Source organism: Pollachius pollachius (assembly GCF_949987615.1).
Source record: "Pollachius pollachius genome assembly, chromosome: 3".
NCBI classification, from domain to species: domain Eukaryota; kingdom Metazoa; phylum Chordata; class Actinopteri; order Gadiformes; family Gadidae; genus Pollachius; species Pollachius pollachius.
In genome coordinates this window covers 40197033-40220283 of record NC_136936.1, presented here as the reverse complement: position 1 = coordinate 40220283, position 23251 = coordinate 40197033, and the positions used below count along the sequence as shown (strand labels likewise).

The 23251-nt window shown below is 43.6% G+C and overlaps 1 protein-coding gene across 1 annotated transcript in view; it reads left to right on the top strand.

The window, feature by feature from the left end:
* Positions 1 to 23251, top strand: part of LOC307072303 (ephrin type-A receptor 6-like) — a gene marked incomplete at both ends in the record, with an annotated part of 68325 nt that overhangs the window by 18202 nt on the left and 26872 nt on the right. Inside the window, 2 exons of the mRNA XM_079731545.1 lie at positions 19395 to 19550; positions 23106 to 23251. The exon at positions 23106 to 23251 is cut by the window's right edge and continues 193 nt beyond it. Coding sequence (XP_079587671.1) covers positions 19395 to 19550; positions 23106 to 23251 — 302 coding nt within the window. The remainder of the gene's footprint in view (positions 1 to 19394; positions 19551 to 23105) is intronic.

Sequence of the window (23251 nt, the reverse complement as noted above, 5' to 3'; positions counted from 1 at the left end):
GATGAACCCTGTCTTAATGTAAGTTATTCATCTTTGGAGAACAAAAATGAAACCTCCAGCATCCATGGGTCTATGTGCACGCATAAATCATACACATAAGCAGATACACTCCCAACTTAAATCCATATCCATTCATTCATGGGTAACAGCATGCTGGGCCCTCTTGACTAGATCTCTCCCCAGGGCTATGAATAAAATGGATCGGATTATCCCTGGATATGTTTGTTTTTTGCAGATCTTTGTGTGTGCGTGACTCTCTAGAAAGATAAGTGCTATTTGCTGCAATAGAGTACCCGGTTACTCACAAATACACACACAAACACATTCCTTCTTCCCTTCTGTAAATCTCATTACTCCAGAATCACACCTGCTTGACCTTATATAATAATACACTCATATTAACATTCTTATTCATTGGTATGTTAGGTGTGGATCGTTTTAAATGTGGAGCTCACCTAAAGATAACGATTATAATGATATTAAAGTGATAAAATAAGAATACGCCGTGGTTGCACACCTTCGCGTTGTCACAGACACATACTTAATTGCTCTGCCAGCACCTAGAATGTGCTTTTGCTTGTGTTTTTAAATGGCGTCGGAAACACCTTCCAAATGTTTTTCTCTCTCATTCGGCAGACGTTTTAAAGACACGGTATTGTCAGTAGGCAAACCCTGGATTGTGATAACAAGCACCGTGCATATCCTCCAACTATCAAAGAATACTTATCCAAGCCACCTGAGCCATCCCATCTCCTACACAATGTAGTGTATGTGCACAACCTCATCTGGACTCATAGGAGCAGGGGCACGTTCAAGGACTGACTGGCAGATGAGTTGTTTACTCAAAGACAGGAAAGACCCTGACATTTAAATAAAGGTTTGTTTGGTTTGAAAATGGCTGGTCCTGCGGCTTAATTGGTACTGTCTAGTGGACACACTCCGCCTTTTCATTTTCTTCACTGTGTTTGTGAGTGTGTGTGGTTGTGTGTGTGTGTGTGTGTGTGTGTGACTTTATATAGAAAGCAAAGTGTCAAGTGTCTTTACATAAAAGAGTTGTGTGATAGTCTATGTATGGATGCTTGTTTTTCAAACATACACACGCACACACACAAACACACACACAATGGTGAGAAATATTTTTTACAAGGTACTTTATGCCGGTAATACATTATTCAATAAGCATACTTGAAGAGCATGTTTAAAAATGTAATAAATCCCTAAACATTGACAAACGCGGGTACCTTGTGGATCTGAAAGGGAATTCCACCTTAAACAAACAAACCTGTAGCCTGGGACGAGGACGTACATAAGAACCGTCCGCATGTCTCCTGAAGCAGGTTGCGACCGCGGGAAGCAGGTGAAATCACGTTCACTCACCACGGAAAGGCTTTCAACGGGATGATCGCGTGAGCCTGGGGCAGACCGTGGGGTCACACGTTCTGCCGGGTCCTTTGGCTAACCAGCCTAACAAAGCTCTTCCCGTGGGTGGGCAGCAGCCTACACCTGAACACTGGTCTGCCGACTGTTTTTCCCGTTGCTGTGAGCTTAGCGGCACAAGAACCAAACTTTGTGATAGTTAGCTACCGTTAGCATAAGGCTCTCTCCTGAATTTGCATGTCTGTATGACATCAGAAGGTCGGCGCGGGCCCCAGCAGCGCACGACACGGTGTCAAGCGGCAGTTCTGCCAAGGGGCTTATTTGTTGCTGGAATACTAAAACAAAACGGTTAAAAGGAGAGCGGTGCACCAAACCCCACCTACGTCGTCAACGCCTCAGCCTCCCAAAGGCGTTCTGGAAGAGGGTCTCTAAAGAAATGAGGGCGATGGAACGGTGGCAGTTTCAATGTCTTTCTACCTGCCGTTGTCAATGCAAACAAATATAAGATCTAAATTGAGTAATTTAGCCTAATGATTTAAGCGTATTCAATTAACCAGTAATGAACTAATAGGTATATCATCTGTGATATTATGATTAGGATAATTTTTTCCATGATACACCCACACACAGACACACATTCACACACACACACACACGCACACATGCACATATATCATATGTCATGTGGAGTACTTTCTTAGGACCCGATTCCTCAGAGAAAAGCTGCAGGCTGCAAATTGCGAGAAGCATTGCAGTGGCTTCTTCTTCTGTTAAATCCTAGATAAAGGCAGAGCAGCATGCCGTGCCTTTTTCTGTTGCAACGTAACCACAGAACATCTTCCTTTGACCTGCAATGATTTTGGGGCATCCAGGGCCCTAAGCTCAAAAGGCCGGTTGTTGCAAGGTGACAGTTAAAAAGTGTTAGTTTCCCTGTTGATTACAATTACATAATAATTTCCTTTACGTCCAGTACAAGATTGTAATTGAATACAACCAGTATAGTTATGACCATTTAGGGTATCCTCTTTTAGCTCTCCCTTGACCAAGTTAGTTAGTTATTGCCTCTACCATAGGTAGATCTAACTTTCTTCTATTGGTAGAATATCCAACCTCCTGCCGATGGTAGAATCTTTAATCTCTGACCATTGTGGTAAAATTTGCAGAATACCGCATCCATAAATAGTTTTACACTTCAATCCTCTCAGGTATCCCATCAACGTACAAACAATAAACCTATTTACTACTGTAGTGAAGGCGGGAAATAAAGTGACCTCTCTCAAAATGGCTGCTGCCTGCTTACCTCTCAGTGACTCTTCAAACCTCGAACTCGGTAGAGGGTCGCATTCCCTCTCCAAATGTAATTGAGAGCAAATGCCAAGAGGGAGGGTGTCCAATTGGTGGCCGAGTTTGTTGGACCTCTGGAGATCATTTCCCCTCACCGCATGTTAACTGTCCAAAGTATGAATTATGCAAATGATAGTATGGTGTTCTGATATTTTTTATTTTCTTGCCTCAGTCGCGATGTGAACTCGTGGTGACTCCTGCTTTCCTTTTTTTTTCTCTTCCCCACTTCAAAGCCAAGAGTGATCAAAGACAATCCCTCAACACGCTAGAGCCCCACACTGACTCAACCCCCCAACCCACACACACACACACACGCACGCACGCACGCACGCACACACGCTCGCGCACACGCACGTGTGCATACCTACATGTTTACACACATACACACGTGTACATCCACAAACACGTTTACACACGCACACACAATACACTAACACACACAGACACACACAAGCACACCCACATGTGCACACCTTCATGTGTACATGCATACACACACGTGAATATAAACACGTGTACATGCATGCACACACAACACAGACCCCCACACACACACACACACAAGCACATGTGTGCACACACATACACATTCCCTCGTGAAAACGTGCAAACGCAGCTTCATCCAATACCTATCTTCATAACAAAGGCCTGATGCATCTCTATCTTTTTTTATTCTTTATCGAACACATAGTGTACCAATTGATGCAACATTTACATAGTTGAGCCTTTTCCCCATGGCAGATTGACGTATGCGATGCGCATGTTCCTATTTTAGCACACACTCGGTGTCACCCAGACGCTGAATTAGCCAAATGAAATGAGACCTAGTGAGCGACGTGGCCTAGATAGCACATCACAAGCCTGTATTGAAGTTATAAATATAAGCGTGCCTCGGAAACATAAGAGGAAGAAAAAAACACTGGCGGTTTGTGTCTGGTATAAATAAAGCCAAACATAGTCAAAGCTTTGCGAAAGGTTATATTAAGTTCACCCGTCGCGGTGGCAGCACTCGCTGGTTGTTGTTGCTTGTTGTTTTGTGGTTGCCAGCGTAAAGTGACATATTTTAATAACCACATCCACGAAGATTTAAGATCTCGGAGCTGTCATGTTGGCCATGCATGATTTATAAGCAGCACTCGTTAGGCAGAAGGGTTTGTGCTGGCGGATTTTTTAAACTTGTTCTAATTAAGTGATCACCCGTCTCTCCTACGCACCGTGCTTGGCAGTAGATACCCAGGCATGGAATCCTGGAAGCACGATATCTGTACCCAATGTTTTCGCTCCCATCGAGGCGCTCAGGGCTGTAAAATCCCTGTCCATTTGCTTGCTTGTATCATCAAGGCCAATCCGATCCCATGCCGAGTCCCTCCGTTTGATGGTTGATCTTTTGTCAGTTGCAAAGCTCCAAAGCACTTTGACAAACCGGCTACCAAAAGGAAACCCCACTCAAACCTTATTTATAATGCTATGATCCCCGCCCAATTGATTTTTTACACATATTTTTTGACTTGTGTTATCAAATGGCAGCGCAACGTTGTTTTTAGTTTGAGATCAAGTTATAATCATTAAAACATATTGGATGTCATGAAGCCTTGTGTATATGTGTGTGTGTGTGTGTGTGTGTGTGTGTGTGTGTGTGTGTGTGTGTGTGTGTGTGTGTGTGTGTGTGTGTGTGTGTGTGTGTGTGTGTGTGTGTGCGTGTGAGTGTGCCCGTGTGTGAGTGCAGTTGGGCTTTGTTACGACCCGGCTCTGTGGAGGCAACACAGAGAGAGCTCAGGCAGCAAGGTTAAACGATACAAAGTCAACTTTAGGGGGATGAACTTATAATTAACAAAACCAATGGTAAAATGTCTAGGGAGAGAGAGTAGCAGTAGAGGGTAGTGGCTTCAGAGAGACCCAGTGGGACATGGAAAGCCCGCCTGAATTACCTGATTGCGGGCGATGCCTTGTTGGCAGTCTGAAAGACAGCAGGTAAAGTGTGGACATCACATCGCTTTGACAAACCGTCCACATCACACCCTCCACAGGGCAGACACCTGACACACAAGGAGAAGGGCTAAAGTGAATGGAGAAAATGGAGAAAGTGACTCACACAGACACACATACTCACACACCAACACTCGCTCGCACAGCCTGTGCGGACCGTCCTGTGGAGTAGCTAATTTGGATGTTAGAACCGTGGTGGGCTGGGGCTGTTTAAAGTGGGTCAGTAAAGGGGAAAGGCTTTGATACAAACCATCAGTCACCTCTGGATGAACTCTGCCTTCCAGGTTCAATTATTTGCGCAGTGGAAGCCCCGTTCCTTTTATCCTTGTAATGAAGCCAAGTGAAGATAGTCTTGTTGCAATCACGGACGTCTATGACTTCTCCACTGGCAAGGTGTGCGATAAAGCTTGGCCGGCATACATACGTTATTTTTTATCATTATTATTTATTTTATAGACTAACGTGTGCAATGTGCTTCTGTTCAACAAATTATAGATTTGAATTACTTTGTTTAGACTTAGGAAGGGCTCCTCGAAACAGGTTATATATTTTTATTATTCACTTTTGAGAGCGGTTGTTTACCTGCCTCGCAATTCTTCTTCCCTGTTGTGTTATTTCGTTTTGACTCCCGTGGCATTGCTGCTGCTGTTGTTGTTATTTATAAACAGTAGAATCAAATCACACAATATAACAAGGTTTCGTAACAAACACCTAAATACTACCAGGCTCAGGTACAAAAACCGCCCTGTGCATGCGTGGGTGTAGGTGCATGTGTGTCTGACTGTGTCAGTGTGTGTTTTTGTTGCATAATTAGGGTCATAACAGTATGTGTGTTTGTGTGTGTGTGTGTTCATGTGTGTGTATGCATATGTGTGTGTGTGTGTCTGTGTGTGTGTGTGCGAGCGTGTGTTTATGTGTGCGTGTTCATGTGTCAATGTGTGTTTATATGTGTGTGTGTGTTTGTTTATATGTGTGTGTACGTGTTTGTGTGTGTGTGCTTGTGTGTGTGTGTGTGTGTGTGATGTTTATTATTCATAGCCAGCTGCAGGCATTAGACAGCTCATCCTACGTCTTACATTAAGCCTGATGTATGCTTATTGAGCAGCACTGGGAGAACAATGCAAGCACCTGATTGATCAGCCAATACAGCTTGCTTTATGTGCGATCGATCGGTAGGAGTCACCGATACCAAAAGCCATTACCGTTGTGTTTTTATTCAAGACGGCAGAGTCATAAAAGTAATAAAATAAGGAAAGATGAAAGAAGCATAGAACCAAATGGTGAGCGTCTTATCAAGCCATGCACGTTTGTTTTTTTTACACTATACCACATATCCAGCTTGCACAGCTACAAATAATGTTGACATAAATCCATTTTGGCCTGTAAGTAGTCCCTGAGGAATTATTATTTTCACATTTACAACATATTGATAGTCCACTTCACAAAAAGCTTACTTTTATGGAGTTATCTGGCAGGGGGAATTAGTTAAAAAAAATGTTTTACTATTGTATGAATGAAGCTGGGCTGAAATATATATATCATATCGATTGATATGTGACAGTATACATTGACCGAAAGATCACACACAAAATGCTTCGCAAGGAAGGTTAGCTGGTTGTTGCCCCAAGCAGTGTGACTGCAGTGATGAACTTTGTGGCTGAAAGTTAGTAGGAAGATATGTATATTATAGTATGGTAGTGGTGTTTGCAAATTCTCAATGTAACACCAAGATAGTTGGTCAAATTGTGAGTAATGCATATTCAACTTTAATCTACAACATTATAGGAAATTGTATTACCCTGTGGCATTTTGTACACCTTTTTAAAAGTAAGTATATCCAAATATACGCTGATTGATACATAGATACACTGTAGATTACATTTTGCATTGTATGTCTATATATAATAAAATATTGATATAAAATCAATAAAATATTAAATAGAGAATTTATAATTTTCTTTAGAAATTTCTTCACTGTACTGCAGGCACAAATAGGGATAGTCAGTCTTAAGTCGGTCAATCAGTCGGCGCTTGCTATTGCTAATGGCTCTGCCATTACCTCTGCAACACTTAGTCCGTGGGCCAACCCTGTCTCTTGTATTTAAATTACAGCCAGGTATGGTCGGACATGGATTGTAACCACAACTAGCATTAAACCTAATTTTCCATTGCTTTTGGCTTCCTTGAACAACATAATGAATAACCCATTTTAATCAAGAAATCCCAGCTTAGCATTCAAATGAAAAATAACATTGCTAATTGTTATGAGTCATGAGCGGCTGATATCGTTGTGGTTCGCAGAGCCATAAAATCTGTAACGGGTTCTCTCTTCGCTGACCAAGAAGTGTTCGACTTCTACAAAAAGGTGTTGTCCTTTTGAGTACATTACTGCTGAAGCCAATTAACACCTAGATAATCACCCAATCTGAAATCATTAGCAGGATATACATATATATTGGCATCCCGCCCCTTAAACCTCGGCACGGGCGGGTCCGAGGATTAGTGGTGGACGGCGTATACCGCCGCCACCCACTAACCAGCGACAGAGAGCATCAATTCTCTCCCCCCAATCAGCGAGATAGGGGACACCTGGCCGGAGGGAGGAAAAGGCCCGGGAGCCATCTTAAAAGGAGCACGAGAACGGACGAGAGGGAAGAACGGGAGCGAGTGGCAAGCAGGAAGCGCTCAAGACCACGATCGACTAGAGGCTCACGGAGACCCTATAGATAGTGATTCTGTTCCCTGTCGGAGATCATTGTAATAAATGCAGAGTGCGGCTTAACCCTCTTTTCAACGTGTGATTCGTACCTGGAACCCGGCACATTGGGAAGCGGGTCACCACAATATAAACATATAAAACGTTGCAGCTGTAGAATAGTCGTGAAGAGACACGCATGCTACAACTCCACCCTTTGCTCTACTTTAGGTCATTTCAGTGATATTTTGTGTACATTTCAATCGGCACTTTGTATTTACTTTTTAAATATGCACATTTATCCGAAACGTTTTTGTACAATCGAAAAAATATTGGTTTGAAAATGCTTTTTGTGTTTTCTATTGTTTTTGTTCGGTTGAATGTCTGGAGCTGAGTGGTTGTCTCTTTTCCCTCCCTCATTGTGTATCAGTGTTTGGGAGGACCCCTCTGGCCGTGACACCAACACGACAGGCTCTTTGAGAGTGATTAACACTACAAGTGTTAGAGGCCATGCGGGCCCTTCAGGGGTCAAGGCACGAGACCCCAGACCCAACCTGCTCCAGCTGACCACCGTCTGTCCGCTCTGCCTTGAACCACTGACAATAGCACACACACACACACACACACACACACACACACACACACACACACACACACACACACACACACACACACACACACACACACACACACTCACAAACACTTCCGCATGCATGCACATCCACACGCACTCACCTGAACGCACACAGAAATACGCACACACACAAACACATACACACAAACACATCCGCATGCACATGCACTCACCTGAATGCACACACACACACACCCATACACACACAAACACATCCGCATGCATGCACATCCACACACAATCGCAGGATCACACACACACATACACACAAACACATCCGCATCCTACACATGCACACACACTCACCTGAACACACACAAAACACCATCACACACACACACACACACACACACACACACACACACAAGCACATATAGATGCACAAGATTTAATGAGGAGGGCAGATCAAAAAAATAGCCCTCTGGTTCTTCTCACCACTTTCTTCTTCCTGTCACTTCTCCCCCTCCATAGCCTTAATTCTCAAAAGATAATTCTCATTATAATAATGACACACGGTGTTCTTTTCGGAGCAACAATCTGTGAAAGAATCCCTTAACCAATGATATCTCTAACACTCTCAGACACTTAAGTTAAAACAAATATATGCTCATGTCCTTGGTCTTGAAAACACGTCTTGGTCTTAAACAAACCTCTCACTCTCGTGCTCGCTCTCTCTCCCACACACACAAACTCACAGACACAAACATCCACGTGCATAGAATTCATGCCCCTAGTGCAGTGGTTCTCAAACAATGGTACGCGTACCACTGGTGGTACGCGATGCGCTATCAAGTGGTACACAGAGGAATTAGAAAAAAGAAGAAATTGTTAGATTAAAAGCAATGCTATCAAAATACTAGTACGAATGGAAATACATTTACCATGAGAACATGTTCTCACTTGCTGTGTGTGTATGTGCATGTGTTTCGTGTCTCTGTTCTAGTGCTACCACTTTGTACAGCTGACAACAGCTAACAATAAATAATATTATTTTTAAGAATAAATGTGCCTCCTGCATGAGATGTGCGTAGCTGAATAGGGCCGCAGGCCTACGCTACTCTGTGTTGTATTTTATAACATGCCATAATGGTGGTACTTCGGGAGACAAATACTTTCTGTGGCGGTACGCGGTATAAGACGCTTGAGAACCACTGTTCTAGTGGATATGACGCCACCCCCTGCCATCAGTAAATTATCTTCCACCGTCGATATTAAGGGAGGAAGTTTTCTCAGTTGTCTGTGTCCCTCTCAGCTTGCCTCTGAGCCTTTGGGAGACCTCCACGCCCCCCTGCCCCTCCCTGACCCCGCTGCTTGGGTAGAGTGTGTGACTGTGACGACCAGGGGAATAGGAGACCAATGCACATTTGGGAGTGCGTTCCCAACTCCACGCTTGTGTGTTTGCATTGGTTGTAAATGCATGATTGCGTGTGTGTGTGTGTGCGCATGTATGTGTGTGTGTGTGTGTGTGTGCTGGTGCGAGGGTACATGTGTGGGCGTGCGGGGGCCTGCGTGTTTCTGCTCTGGGACTCTGGGTCAAGGCGGTCGAGTCCGGCGCGGCTCTCCCTCCCCCTTGTAGCTCGGCATTAGCATTTCAAAGCAGCCTCCGTCTGCAGTAGAACATCGTCCTCCTCCTCCTCCTCCTCCTCCTCCATCACTTCCATCTGTCTGCTCACCTGGGCCGTGTACAAACAGGGACGTTTACTATAGCCCCCACTGAAGTGAACCGGGATACAATTAAACGTGGGTTGCCGTGCGCAGGGCTAACCTTGATGTATGTGTTTTAGTGCTCCGAGCCGATGCTTTTGTATGAGGCATTTCGTTTTTTAACAACTGGTTACAGATGTCTCGTTATCACATGAATGCCGCATCGGCCCTCCCTAAGGATTACTGGTTTTACTGGGAATACGTGTGTGTGTGTGTGTGTGTGTGTGTGTGTGTGTGTGTGTGTGTGTGTGTGTGTGTGTGTGACAGTCTCTGTGTCTACATTATGTGGAAGGTGGGAGTTTACTATTGCACAGAATGTTCTTACAGAAGGACCTGGATGTGAAATACAAGAGCCGAATTGTAGAAATTTTGTACTTTTTAATAAGGTTTGTAAATGAGTCAAACACATGTCGTGAAAATTACGGCATATATCTACCACATGATATTCAGTCATTAACACCATTTAGAGGGAAATGCTCTGGTTAACACTTGGCGCTAAATGTAGATCGTGTTGTACTTGTTGTTTTGTAAAACCTAGGAAATATAATGCAACATGAATATTAAATATAGAATAAAATAGGTTAATTAATTTACAGACGGACATTAGTATGTGTTAATATAAAGTAAAATTTAAAGTTAGACTTTTTGGCGACTTTTTTTTTCACTTGTGCTGGCAAAACTGAACCTGGCGGCAATTTCCTCAACACATAGCTTTCATTTCGTTGCAGACATTTTACAGTTCTGCTTTCACATTCCACCCCAGCACACCTTGTAGTTGTGGGGATCATATGCAATCAAGGGCCATTTGTTCCTCATCTCCAGCATAGCGGCAGGAAGCTCAAACGTTCTGAAAACCCAATCCGCTGTCTCCTCGCAATCACACAGATGTCTGGTCATTCAGGATGCCTGCTACCCTAAAGACAGACACATACACATGCATACACATGGACATTCAAATGCATGCACCACACACAAACAATGCATACAGGCACACACACGGACACAGCTGCACACACATATACAGGTACACACATATACAGACACACATGTACACAGAAGCACACAGATATACAGCCACACACGGACACAGAAGCGCACACATATGCAGACACACACAATCGCACATGCACACACAGACACACATACACACTGACAGACACACACACACACACACGTACATACATACATACATACATACATACATAAACACAATCCAGGAGCATTGTTGGATCGCTTTGTCAGTGTGATTTGATGTCAGAGGGAAGGACCTTTTTCACAAGATTCAGGCAATAAGGTCTGCAATGAGTGTTTCTCATTTTACTGGTATCCCTCCTTACCATTGGTCTCTTTCAGACAAAAGTTGAAGGGTGGGCTGGGAGTGCGTTCTGCCGTTGGTGTAAACAGATGTGTTTTGCTTCATCCCGAATGGCTGTAGTATCTGCAGATCCTTCTGTTGTGTAAACACAGCCAATATCGCCGTGGTATATTTCGGAACCATTTGAGTGGCAAATAAGTGCGTAACTAACTCCTAGCCGCGACACCATTGTGTGACCACCATTATAGCGCCTGCATTTTCCCAAGCCTGTGTTCGACAAGCCTGTGTTTGAAGACACACCCCCCCCCCCCCCCCCCCCACACTACCAGTCAACCCCTTGTCCACCCACACAGCCACCACTTTGCCACCTGACAGGTTTCACATGACAAACTATGATCGGCAGGCCTTTCACCGTGGATCCACTTAACGTATCGGGAGATAAATTGCACCAGGCGCGATTGTCCAGCTGCGGTGGTGACAGCCTTAATTTGGGAGCTGGCAGTCGACATGATTAGCGAGCTGCAAAGGAGGCTGGCATGGAATAGATCCGTCGCTAGCAGGCGCGTAGGAAGGCCGGCAGCAAAACACATAAACACAAGGATAACCATAGTAATACAGAGACCGTAATCGATTTCAAATGATATGCATAAGGTGAACCCTTGCATACTGTACTTACATTGCTGGAATTAACAACGGATCGATGGGGTACACACAAAACTAAACACGTACACGGACACGCTTGAGTGCACAGGTGTGCACACGCACACTCTCTCTCCCACGAGCACATAGGGAGAGCGCTGGTTTCATTTTCCCCCTCACAGGGAGCTGATGTATTCAAGTATGATGTATTGATCGGGGCGAGCACATTAGCTAACCCACTGTGTTCCGTTAACACTAGTCGCACCGGAACAAAGAACACCCCCACTCTGGAGATAATACAATAGCTCCAAGTTGATTATGCAATTTTTGAGAGCAATATTTGGATTCCTAGTGCCTCACCGTGACCCAAGCGCTGTCCCCCCAGAGAAGCTCGGGAGATGTTAGAGAACGGCTGTGATTTTATGAGTTTCTGATTCTACACCTGTGTCATCCTGCACCCTTTCAAGTCTAGATCAATTTGCCCAAAATACAAACAGTACCAAATGTCAACGTCCCTTCATCCGTCCAGATGGGGTCTGTGTGTCCGATTATACAGATGCCCACCTGCGGATACAATTATTCATATTTAAACCTCTTCGTTTTTTTGTCCTAATTATTTAGTTGTTCTTATACATCCATGATCACAATGCATGATTACAATATATTGAACAAAATGTATTGTTTTCTAGGATTGCATGGATTGTCTTACGTTTGCTTCTCTCCCAACCTGTAACTGATATTAAAGGCAATTGTTTTTCATGTGCCCTGGCTTTCTTGTTCCTCACATTAGCTTTCAGAGCATTGCAGAAAGAAATCCTGCTGGAAATGGGATTGGTGTGTGTCACTGCATCAGGAAGTGGTATTATTGCAGCTAATGTTGGACATTGAACACTACTACACTGGCTGAGTGAAATATATTATACCTTCACTCATCTGTGTGCGTGTGCGTGTTTGTGTGTGTGTGTGTGTGTGTGTGTGTGTGTGTGTGTTTATGTATGTGTGTGTGTGTGTGTGGCTGTGTTTGTGCGTGTTCTTGTGTGTGTTTGCGTGTATGTGTGTGTGTGTGTATGTGTGTTTGTGGTGTATTTTTTAAGATTGTAAGATTTTTTTGCACTGTGACTCTACATGTCTAATGTAAGAGGGCTAGTCATACTCCACCATTCATGTCATCTGTGGTACATTACAGTATTATTCCGGCTTTACAAGTGGAGAATAGATAGACCGTCTGAGAATATCATGACCTATTATATTTACTACCGATTTACTATCAAACTACTACCACCACTACTATCACATTTTACCCATAATGCAATACATTACAGCGGGCTGTAATAAAAGAGTTGACTCTGCCTGCTCTGCCAAACTGTGTTTGGAAGACGGAGAGGTCCTATCAATTGTGCAAGCGTTGGCTATCATTAGCTGTCAGAGTCTCTGATGGCTGCTCCTTCAGATTCAAAAGCATTTGGACAAAGTCAGTCCTGCCGACCCGGACCTGCACGATGGATGGGTGGATGGGTGGGAGGTTGTTTGGTAAATACATGTACCGTATAAATTACTTGGGGGGGGGGGGAAGCTTTAGACCTTAGAAACCTCTTTTCCCTTTCCTCTATGAACCGTATTTGGAAAACAAACAAAATGTAAGCATCTATCAACATCCATACTAGACAGAGGTACGGATTTCCAATTTGTGTTTAAGTGCTAATCTTAATAAAGTGGTAAGATAAGCACCACTAACCACCACAGTCTCATGATTCATAATCACAATCTCTGTTTCTCTGAGATTGTGTTACCACCTTTAGTTAGAAGATCGTGAGTCATAAGATTGTGGTGGTAAGTGGTGCTTATCTTTCCACTTTTTTAAAAGTTATTTGAAACACTTGTCATCTGCGCTTTTTGCCTTTGTTTTTCATTCATCATTTAATTTATTTCAGAAATCCCTGTTACTATGATTATGCCTTTGGAAAGCCCAATACGTCCCTACTTCTTGGAATTTGCTTTTGGTTTTCCCTTCCTTCTGTGGTCATATTGGATTTATGTGGAAGAACTGTAAACTTTAGAAGTCATTTTTTAAGCGCGTCTTTCTTGGGCGTCCCACTATGCCACAATTAAGGTTGAAATTCCAGAGCAGATTTGTTGAGCTAATCAAGCAGCCGCAGCATGCTGTTTTTAGCTTCCTCCCGTAAGCTGACATGAAACACTATGTTAGCAGTCTGAAGGACAGCCCTGTCGAGTCTGGTGTAGAACACACAACCACACAAATGCACACACAGACACACACCTGCAAAACTGTCGTACATTCAGCCACCCTGCCATCTGCTTCGAGATGTGTCCGCTTACACCACTCCCTAGTTGGCATCTCTCATCTCACATTGCTCTTATCGTCAGACTAGGCGTTATACCTTCAGGTTGTAATGGAGAGGCGCATTCAACGTCCAAAATATTGGTAATTTTATAGTTGGGAGACGGTCTGTGATTGGGGGTTTTGCTTATGAAGGCACCAGAAGATACTTAAACAACCTTTGAAAGTGTTTGAACCTGCGCATACGCACGCACACACACACACACACACGCACGCACGCACGCACCCACGCACGCACAAACACACTCACCCACAATCACAAACACACACTCAAATGTGCACACATACTTTCTTTACTTCTTTTTACTTTCACTCAGCCATGCCTCCCATATTCATGTCAGTAAACAAGGGCACTTTATCCCTGCTAATGGCCATATGTCTGTAAGAGACGTACCAATAACTTACCTTCAGTGCAGAACGGAAGGAGAAAGAAAAGTTTGAAGCGTGAAATACCTCCCAAGTTCTTAGTTGAAAACAGCTTCCACTTGATGATGCACAGTATGCTATACATTTCTTTACATTCATTTTGCTTTGAATTTTAGTAAATTTTGCAACTCAGTATTTTTAGCAAGTACTCGATTGGTTATACTTAATTTTACGTGTTTCAGAGTGAGTTGCTAGATGCTACAAAAGCATGAAAGCACAGTGACTTTCACAGCAGAATTCTGCCTTTAACTAGAAGTTCTGTTCTGTTCACCCTTTAACTTGAAAGGTAGAAGTAGAAAACAAATAAAGCAGGAAAATAAGTAATTATAAATAATAAAATATATACATTTCTCTACTGTGACAATCATTAATTCCTGAGGAATATAATATATCACCAGTCAAAATGGCCCCTCATTACGTTGTAAAGTCTAGTGCTGCTTGATACTCTGGATCAGTGGCTAATATCTTAAAAGCTCAATAATGAATGCAGACTTGTAGAAAATGAAGCCAGTGAATAGTCTTGGCGGGTCGTGTTCAACCATTAAAGCAAATGTTTATGGGAGATCCCCAGTACCCCATGTGGCACTGCATTGTAGAAGTCACAATTTAGTGAGCAAATTATGCCCTCCCCTCTCTTTTCCCTTTATATTTTGTCCCCTCTTGATTTCTGGATAGGCTTGTAGCAGTATATGTAGTAGTATTTGAGAGGTTTACTACGGTTGTTTCACCTGGGCCACATAAAATATGTCTCTTAACAATTCCTAAAGGCTGACCTCTGAAGGGACCATAAAAAGGGGTGGGGTGGATCTCCTGATCTGATAATGTCACTGATCTATAGATAGTTAGCTGCCAATGAATAGGCTACACCCAACAGTGTCTGTGTTTTACGACATCTCCTCTGCATTTACGTTGTATATCCTAAATGCCTTTATTTTGTCTTTATGCTATGGGCAATTATTCATATTTTTTAAACTTTTGTATTTCTTTGTTGCTCAGTTTGTTACTCAGTTCCAATCAATGTGAATTGTTCTTCTTCAGGGGGCTAATAATAATAACTTACCCTTTACAGCTTGACTGATTGATATATTGTGCTATGGAATTGCTGTTCACACATCTGTTTCCACTGTTGCACTAGATAGAAAGGTGACAAGCTATGTTATATTAATAGTATGTATTAAATTGTTTCCAAAAGCATTACATTTTTGCAGCCACATATTTCCACTAAAAGGTTGAATATAATTTTGGTCTGATTGTTGCACTGACATCAGATTAAGCCCTCACGACCACTTTGATTGGCTGAAGGCTGACCAATCAGTTACAGGTAAGCCATGGAGTTCAGAAAACCTCCCAGTGAGTAACAGGATCCGACCTAAAGCCTCTGGAAACGAAGATAGGTGTTTCAATGAAAAAATACGAAACGAGAAGAGTGAAAGTTAAGGAAAGTTGTCGCAGAGGATGTCACACTTGTCAAGAAACAGGCTAATTTCTCTCCACCACCTCTCCCTGACATCATTAGGCTGGCAACACCAATCTCTGACACTAATCCTAGAGTGTAAATCAAACACAAATATCGACTAATGAAGAGATGAGAAGAGTGTGTTGGAGAGGAGAAATATTGAGAGTGACGGAGCAAGAGAGAAGGAGAGAGATGCAGTGAGGAGGGCTCTTCAATTGGAGACCGACACCATTGCTAATTGCAGAAGTGATGGTTAAAGGTCCGGGGATTTGAGAGTGTGATGTACTTGAACTACTTCTACGTGAAATGCTGCACGCATGCATGCATGTGTGTTCTATTCTATGGTTTTCTTTCTATTATTACGGCAGGAAATAGTTAATTAGCGGTTGACACAAAATCTACATATCAAAGTGGTTTTGTGATCATTTTTTACACCGCAGTGAGCTTCTTGTGAATTGCTACTTAGGTTGAGTGTGTGTATGTGCGCGTGCTTGTGTGTGTGTTTGTGCACATGTGATTGGTAGGCAGCATGCATCTGCCGTCCCTCTGTCCAGCTCGCAGCTCGGCCAGATTCTATGGCCGGGCTCCCTCATCCCGCGCATCTGCTTCACGCTACCTCTTTAATTTCAAGAGCTGAACTATTCTGCAACATTTGTTGATGTGGTCCTGTAAGTAAATGCTGCAGAATTGTGCTCCTCTTGGGATTGTTTTTCTCCGCTGCTGCCGACCACCTCAACAACACGAGGAAGAGGACTTCACCTTCATCATGCTTCTGAACATACCTACACTCTGCCAAACACGAGAAGGAGAACCGGGCAATTTGGGAAGATGATGCACATTTTGGTGCCATAGACATAGCTATGATTATTTGAGTGATCTGTTTGACATCTTGTTGATTTGATGAATTGAGCCGTTTCACTGAACAATGAGAGGAAGAGAGAGCGATATCTCTAGGAACACATAGACAGATGCATGTGGGAATGTCCTTTCCTTCCAGTTGTGCTTGCTAAATATGAAGCAAAACAAGTTAGTGTTTTACACAGTTCCACATACAAAAACACACACATGCGCACACACTAGGATTCATTAACTTAATAAACAAGAATTGCATCTTGTACAACCTCTACTTAAAGTTGTTCAGCTCCCCAATACCAAATTGGGTGCTTCCAGGTAAAGATCTTTGAAGTTTAGCTTAGGTTCTGTTACCTTGTAAATCCAAGTTCTCTTTGACAACTGCTACTCTCTCTAGACTCACATTATATTTAATTGAGTGTGGGTCAGTGCGTGTGGGTAAGTGTGTGTGCATGCATGAGTGAGTGTGTGAACATATGTGTTATGGTATAAATGTATTTCTAAAGTTGCACTAATCAACACTGTTCTTCACATACCATGGGAATGGTAGACTGTGAAAAGTGTTTTTCTTTTTTCTTCTGCATTTGTCATTGTCACAAACTTATAACACATAAAACCATACCAAGGGTAGAAATCCACACATTTTGCAGAAATATATATTTTTAATGCAGGCATTTCGAAACAATCAATTTGAAGCATTAAAAAATTCTGCAACTAAAAATGTGCTCCAGAGTAATAAAGTGTGAAGTGGGCTCAACAATTGTAACGCAGAGATGTTGATGGAACTCAGACTGATGGCTGATTCACCCACTGCTTTCTGTTTCAGCCAAACAAAGAAGATGAAATGAGTGCTTTGTTGTGTTTCCAATCACATGTGAAACATGATAATTCCTGTTTCAATCCCTGGTTCCATTGTGAAACGGACAAGCGCACCAGCGTAGGATGAAGGCTAATGTCTCTCTTGATCAAATGATTCGGCTGATATGCTAGGCTTACAGAACTCCTCTGAACCCCTTATAGTCTTAAAAGCTAAATCTACTCTAGGGATTAATATGAATACACTGAATGGTAATGCCGCTATTGCAACTCAGCATATTTCACCGTATTTATCCTCTTTCTTGCAGCGGATGTAAGCCTATCTAATTTCAAGTCCATAAAAAAAGCAGTTTCCGAGGATTGTCCCTCGAGTGACAGCTTTCATTCTCGGCAACAACAAAAAGTGTGTATTTTACAGGAAAACATCAGCACGCTGCTGGTCACAAGTGGTACACAATATCCCCCCTCGAACTTAGAGCTTGTGTCGGGGGTGGGGGGGGTTTGGCTTTGGACGCCGGCCACGGCGGCCCGGGCTTGCACGGCGTTCTGTCCGAGGTCAGGAAATAAATGTCGGCTTTTTAGCGGCGGAGGTCAGAGACACAGAGGCATCATGAGGTTGATGGTCTACAGCAGGCGCTCGTCAGGAGGGCAGGGGGGTAGGGGGCAGGGGGGGAGGGGGCAGGGGAGCCGAGTGAGGCTTTGTTGACTGAAGGACACGCGTGAGGAAGAGGTTAATGACAGAGGAAGCCTTGGTGCACCGCTGGAGACGGACGGGCATTCTTCATCACCCCGTGTGCGCTTGTGGGTGTGTGTGTTGCACTGTGTGTGTGTGTGTGTGTGTGTGTGTGTGTTGCTCTGTGTGTGTATGTGTTGCGCTGTGTGTGTGTGTGTGTGTGTGTCGCTGTGTGTGTATGTGTATGTGTGTGTCAGTGTGTGTCTGTTGTTGCGTATGTGTGTCTGTCGCTGTGTAAAAGTGTGCTGGTGGGTGGCTGTGTGTGTGTGTGTGTGTGTGTGTTTGTGGCAGGCACGTACAGTAGCAGCATGCATGCAGTAACCTTTTCCCCCCTTTCCTAATTGTCCCCATTTGATCAGAGCAGCAATCCCCCAACTCCCTCACATCAAACACACACACACACACACACACACACACACACACACACGCACTGCCCCCCAGCCTATTCTTCTCATGGGCACCATACCATTTATCACTCAAGGCAACAGAAGACACAAAGGGACTGGGTGCCTCAAGGTGAAGCCTTTCTAAGTGGCTTAGTTTCTGTCACCTTGTTAAATCCATGTTCTCTTCGACAACTGCTAGGAAAGTTGAATTCTCACTAGACTCGTCTCTTTTAACTGTCTCTGCCTCCCTCTGTTAATTTTCTTTGAGCCTCTGTGTACAAGCAGGCGCATTTGACTGTGAATGTGTGTGCGTGTGTGCGTCCGTGCGTGTGTGTGTATGTGTGTGTGTGTGTGTGTGTGTGTATGTGTGCTCGCGTGTGTGTGCGTGTGTGTGTGTCTGTGTGTGTGCACATTCCTTTGTCTGTGTGTCTTTGTGTGAGTGTTAGCACGCGTGCGTCTGTGGTACATTTATGCATACTCACTGTTGATGCCATACATAAATGAGTGACCAATATATGTACAAAGGTTTTTACATGAATTGGCTATTGTGCAGGTGTGTGAATGGAGATTGCCTTGCTCATACGGGCCGGTCCCAATTCAATGTTCCCTTCTCCTTCTGTTCCCATTAAACAATATCCCCCTGCCGTTCTGTCTGTTTCTCTCCACATCCAGCGTGCCAGTCGGGGTTCTACAAGGCTTTTGCCGGGAACCTGAAGTGCTCCAAGTGTCCTCTGCACAGCTTCAGCTACGGCCAGGGGACAGCCATCTGCTACTGTGAGAAGGGCTTCTTCCGGTCGGAGAAGGACCCTCCCACCATGGCATGCACACGTGAGTCCCCCGAAGAGCGCCGTCATTCCATTTGCTTTTTCTGGATTTCTTGGACGATCTAAGGTTTAAGCCACCCTTAGCTAGTTGAGAACCGAGTTGTTCGTCCAGGTAGCAGGTATATACACAGCTGTTTTAAATGAGGTCAGCTGGCTCTTTTGCAAATCCTGCTACATTTTTTTTTACTCTCTATTCAGGTTGCCTTGTCGAGATTATACCCGACCAAAACAACCACTTGATTGTCTGATGGTATGAGTGTGTGTCGCTCATACAGTAATTGAAACATGTGATCTTATCAGAGCTCCAGAAGTCCCATGCGTATACCCACTTTATCAGAAATCTGCTTTTATCTTTCCAAAGACATTGTCTATTACAAAACTGCCTATAATGCTTTCCATCAACAAAAGGCAACTGGCCCAATAAGGACCCAGTCCAAATTCACATCATATTACTGACTAAAAAGGCTGTTTAACCAAGCCCTGTACAATATTTCAAACCCCACCAAGTCTTTAAGACAGAGGTCACTGAAGTCTGTATTTGCTATGTTTGATTAGAATGTTATTGCCATCTGGTGTCTGTTGAAAAGCATTATAAAATATTTACTGAATCTGGTTGTAAACCACTTGCCAGTTTTTATTCCCCACTATGTAATAAACAAGCATGGGTAGTTTTGTGATAATACCTGATTCTCTAATAAATACATTTATTAAATTAGACAATATATCTAACGACACATTTCGTTATAAGAAAGAGAAATGGGAATTGGTAGGACACTTTGGTCCCCTCTTTGGGATTCCTGTGGTGTTTTCAGGAAGTGCCTCCGAATGGTGAATGTGTGTTTATTTGTTAACTGGGAGGACACATTTGTTTAAATTATCATTATGACATTTCACTGCTTCAGTTATCTATCCCACAGCCCCAAAAAAAAAGTTGTGTGTTCATCCCAGGAGTGGGCTAGTATGCGCGTGTGTGTGTGTGTGTGTGTGTGTGTGTGTGTGTGTCTGTGTCTGTGTCTGTGTGTGTGTGTGTGTGTGTGTGTGTGTGTGTGTGTTTTAGCCACTGCATAGGAAGAGAATACTGGCATCTCCTAATGCTGCAGAGTTAGTGTGAGGACATATATATATATATTTATATATATATATTTATATATATATATATATATATGAATATATATTTATATATTTGAATGTAGGAGAGTTCCCAATGATAAGACTGATAGTTTGCCAGAGAAAGGCAGGGCAGCAGATGAAATGTCATGCAGTGCTGCAGAAATGGCCCCACATAAAAAGTGGAATCGATGGCACGGACAGAGACGGACAAAGACGTGGGGAGGGAAGGGAGGGAGAGCGATTGTACCGATGTCCGCGGGGACAAAAAAAGGGTTTAGGCGGTTAGGGAATCTCTCCATTGAAGAATGGAAGAAAAGAGAAAGAGAGATAAGGATGACAGGAGGGTGAAAAGAGAGAGAGGGAGAGAAAATAGGCAGATGCTAACGGGCTCAGAGGAGGGGCTGTCTGTTCCGAGGAGATGTTGAAAGGGAGGGAGACACATAGGGGATGTGTTCCCTGATAAGGGGAGGGGGGCGAGAGAGAGATTCTATTGTCCAGACGGTGAGCTTGGCAACAACGGAGCGGCTGAGTCCCAACGGCCTCTTAACTCCACCCTGCTGACAGCTGCTTGCCTTCCACAACACTACACTCTCTCTGACACGCCGCAAACACACGTGTGCCAAACACAGCCGGGGGGCGCTCTCTCTCTCTCTCTCTCTCTCTCTCTCTCTCTCCATCTCTCTCTCTGTTTCTCTCCGTCTCTCTCTCTCTCTCTCTCTCTCTCTCTCTCTCTCCGTCTCTCTCTCTCTCCCTCCCTATCTCACACATACTTCCATCTATAATAAAACACTAAAACACAAGACATTGGTTTTGTCGTATGTAGTCGACACACCATTTGTCGTGCAATACTTCTGAAATATGAATGAATAGGAATGACGAAACTACTCAGCCTGAACAGGAAGGGGCTGGGGATGACTGTGAGTGAGAATGATCAATTAGGAATGTGTAATGGGATGTGGTCTCCTTGTGGCTGAGACAGGAGACCATTACTTTGTGTTAGGTTCAGCTGTATGAGGACAGACAGTTAACTTTGGGTGAAAGCTTAGCAATGTTCCGGTATTATGTTAGAGACGGAAATGTTTAGGCATTTGTAAAAGACGGTAAGGTTTAGTTGTGGTGCAGTTAACAGCAGGATAAACATTTATGGAACAAGACATACCAACTAGCTAGGCAGGAAGTTAACTCTAGCCATGAGCGGACATATCTAAAGAGTTATGAAAGTTACGTTGCATTCGTAATCACTTTCAGTATCTGGCGCATTGACTTTACAGGGCACAAATTCAGTGACCCGTTAGGCCTACTTAACTTCATGTAAATAGGTGTTATGAGCTTTGAATCAAGTAAATAAACATGACTTGACCCGCTGCCACACTACCATCTGTACCTCCACCCCTCCCAACCCCCCCACCCAGCTGATATGGAACACCTTGAACTTAAATGTCAGATGCTACAGCATGATCCAAGCATATTGCACACGGATAACTGAGAGGGATGAAGTCCTCAATGTAAGGTATCAGAGTGAAGTGTGATACGATTCGAAGGCTGGGGTATGAAAAGCATTTCATAGGATGAAACGTCTCTGGTCTAATGGAATATGATCATGGGTAGACACATGGCCCGCATTTACCAGACATCTTCAGTGAAACAATGGGGTTGCATAATTCTTACTGGGGGAATACACGCAATACTTACATTAAATGCACGAGCATGAGAGGATTTAGGTCTAAGTTTTAGTTTGAGGTGACTTTAAGTGTCATGTGATGCACGGGAGAGTCAAATCCACCCCACTCTGCTGTTCAATGTGTTGGAAATGTTGTTCTTATTCAGCAGGGACAGTGAAAGTATGAATAGACCCTCTCAAAAGTCGAGGGATGACCTTGCTTTGTCAACACTGCGCTGTCAAAACTTTTTCTCTTGTGCCAGATGATTTCCTTTGTTGCGCCATCAGAAAACATTTTTACCAGCTATTCTCAACTCAATGCTCTCCTCTGACCATTTGTTTCCTCACAGTATTATTAAACCAATATTCTGTTCTGCTATACCACGGTCAGCGAAATTTCTAGTGGTGAGAGGAGTGCATTATGTAAGGAATGTCCCTAAGTAATGAGGCCCATATACATACACATACACATGCACATTATTGATACATTTTCGACCATTATACATTCACATAAAGACACAAAGCATGCAGAGCATGAATTGAGGGTCCCATTTTTAGCGTGGCCCAAAAAATGGGCCATGCTAATAAAATCATATTGTCGAGCAGCAGGGCTGCGTTTTTTTTTTTTGTCTCGTCTCATGTCTAATTTTGGACGGGAAATTCTAACACATAATTAAACAAAAGTAGAGCTGCCGTGACGGGCTGTCACTCAGCACAGCATCTCTCATACCTCTTCATTAACATGTCACACGTCTCGTAAAAATAAAGAAAGAATACCTCTCTCGGCAGGCCCGCCGTCCGCTCCCCGGAACCTGATGTACAACCTCAATGACACCTGCCTGATGCTGGAGTGGTCCCCGCCCAGCGACCCGGGGGGCCGCCGCGACGTCACCTACAGCGTGCTCTGCAAGCGCTGCGACCCCCAGCGGAGTGAC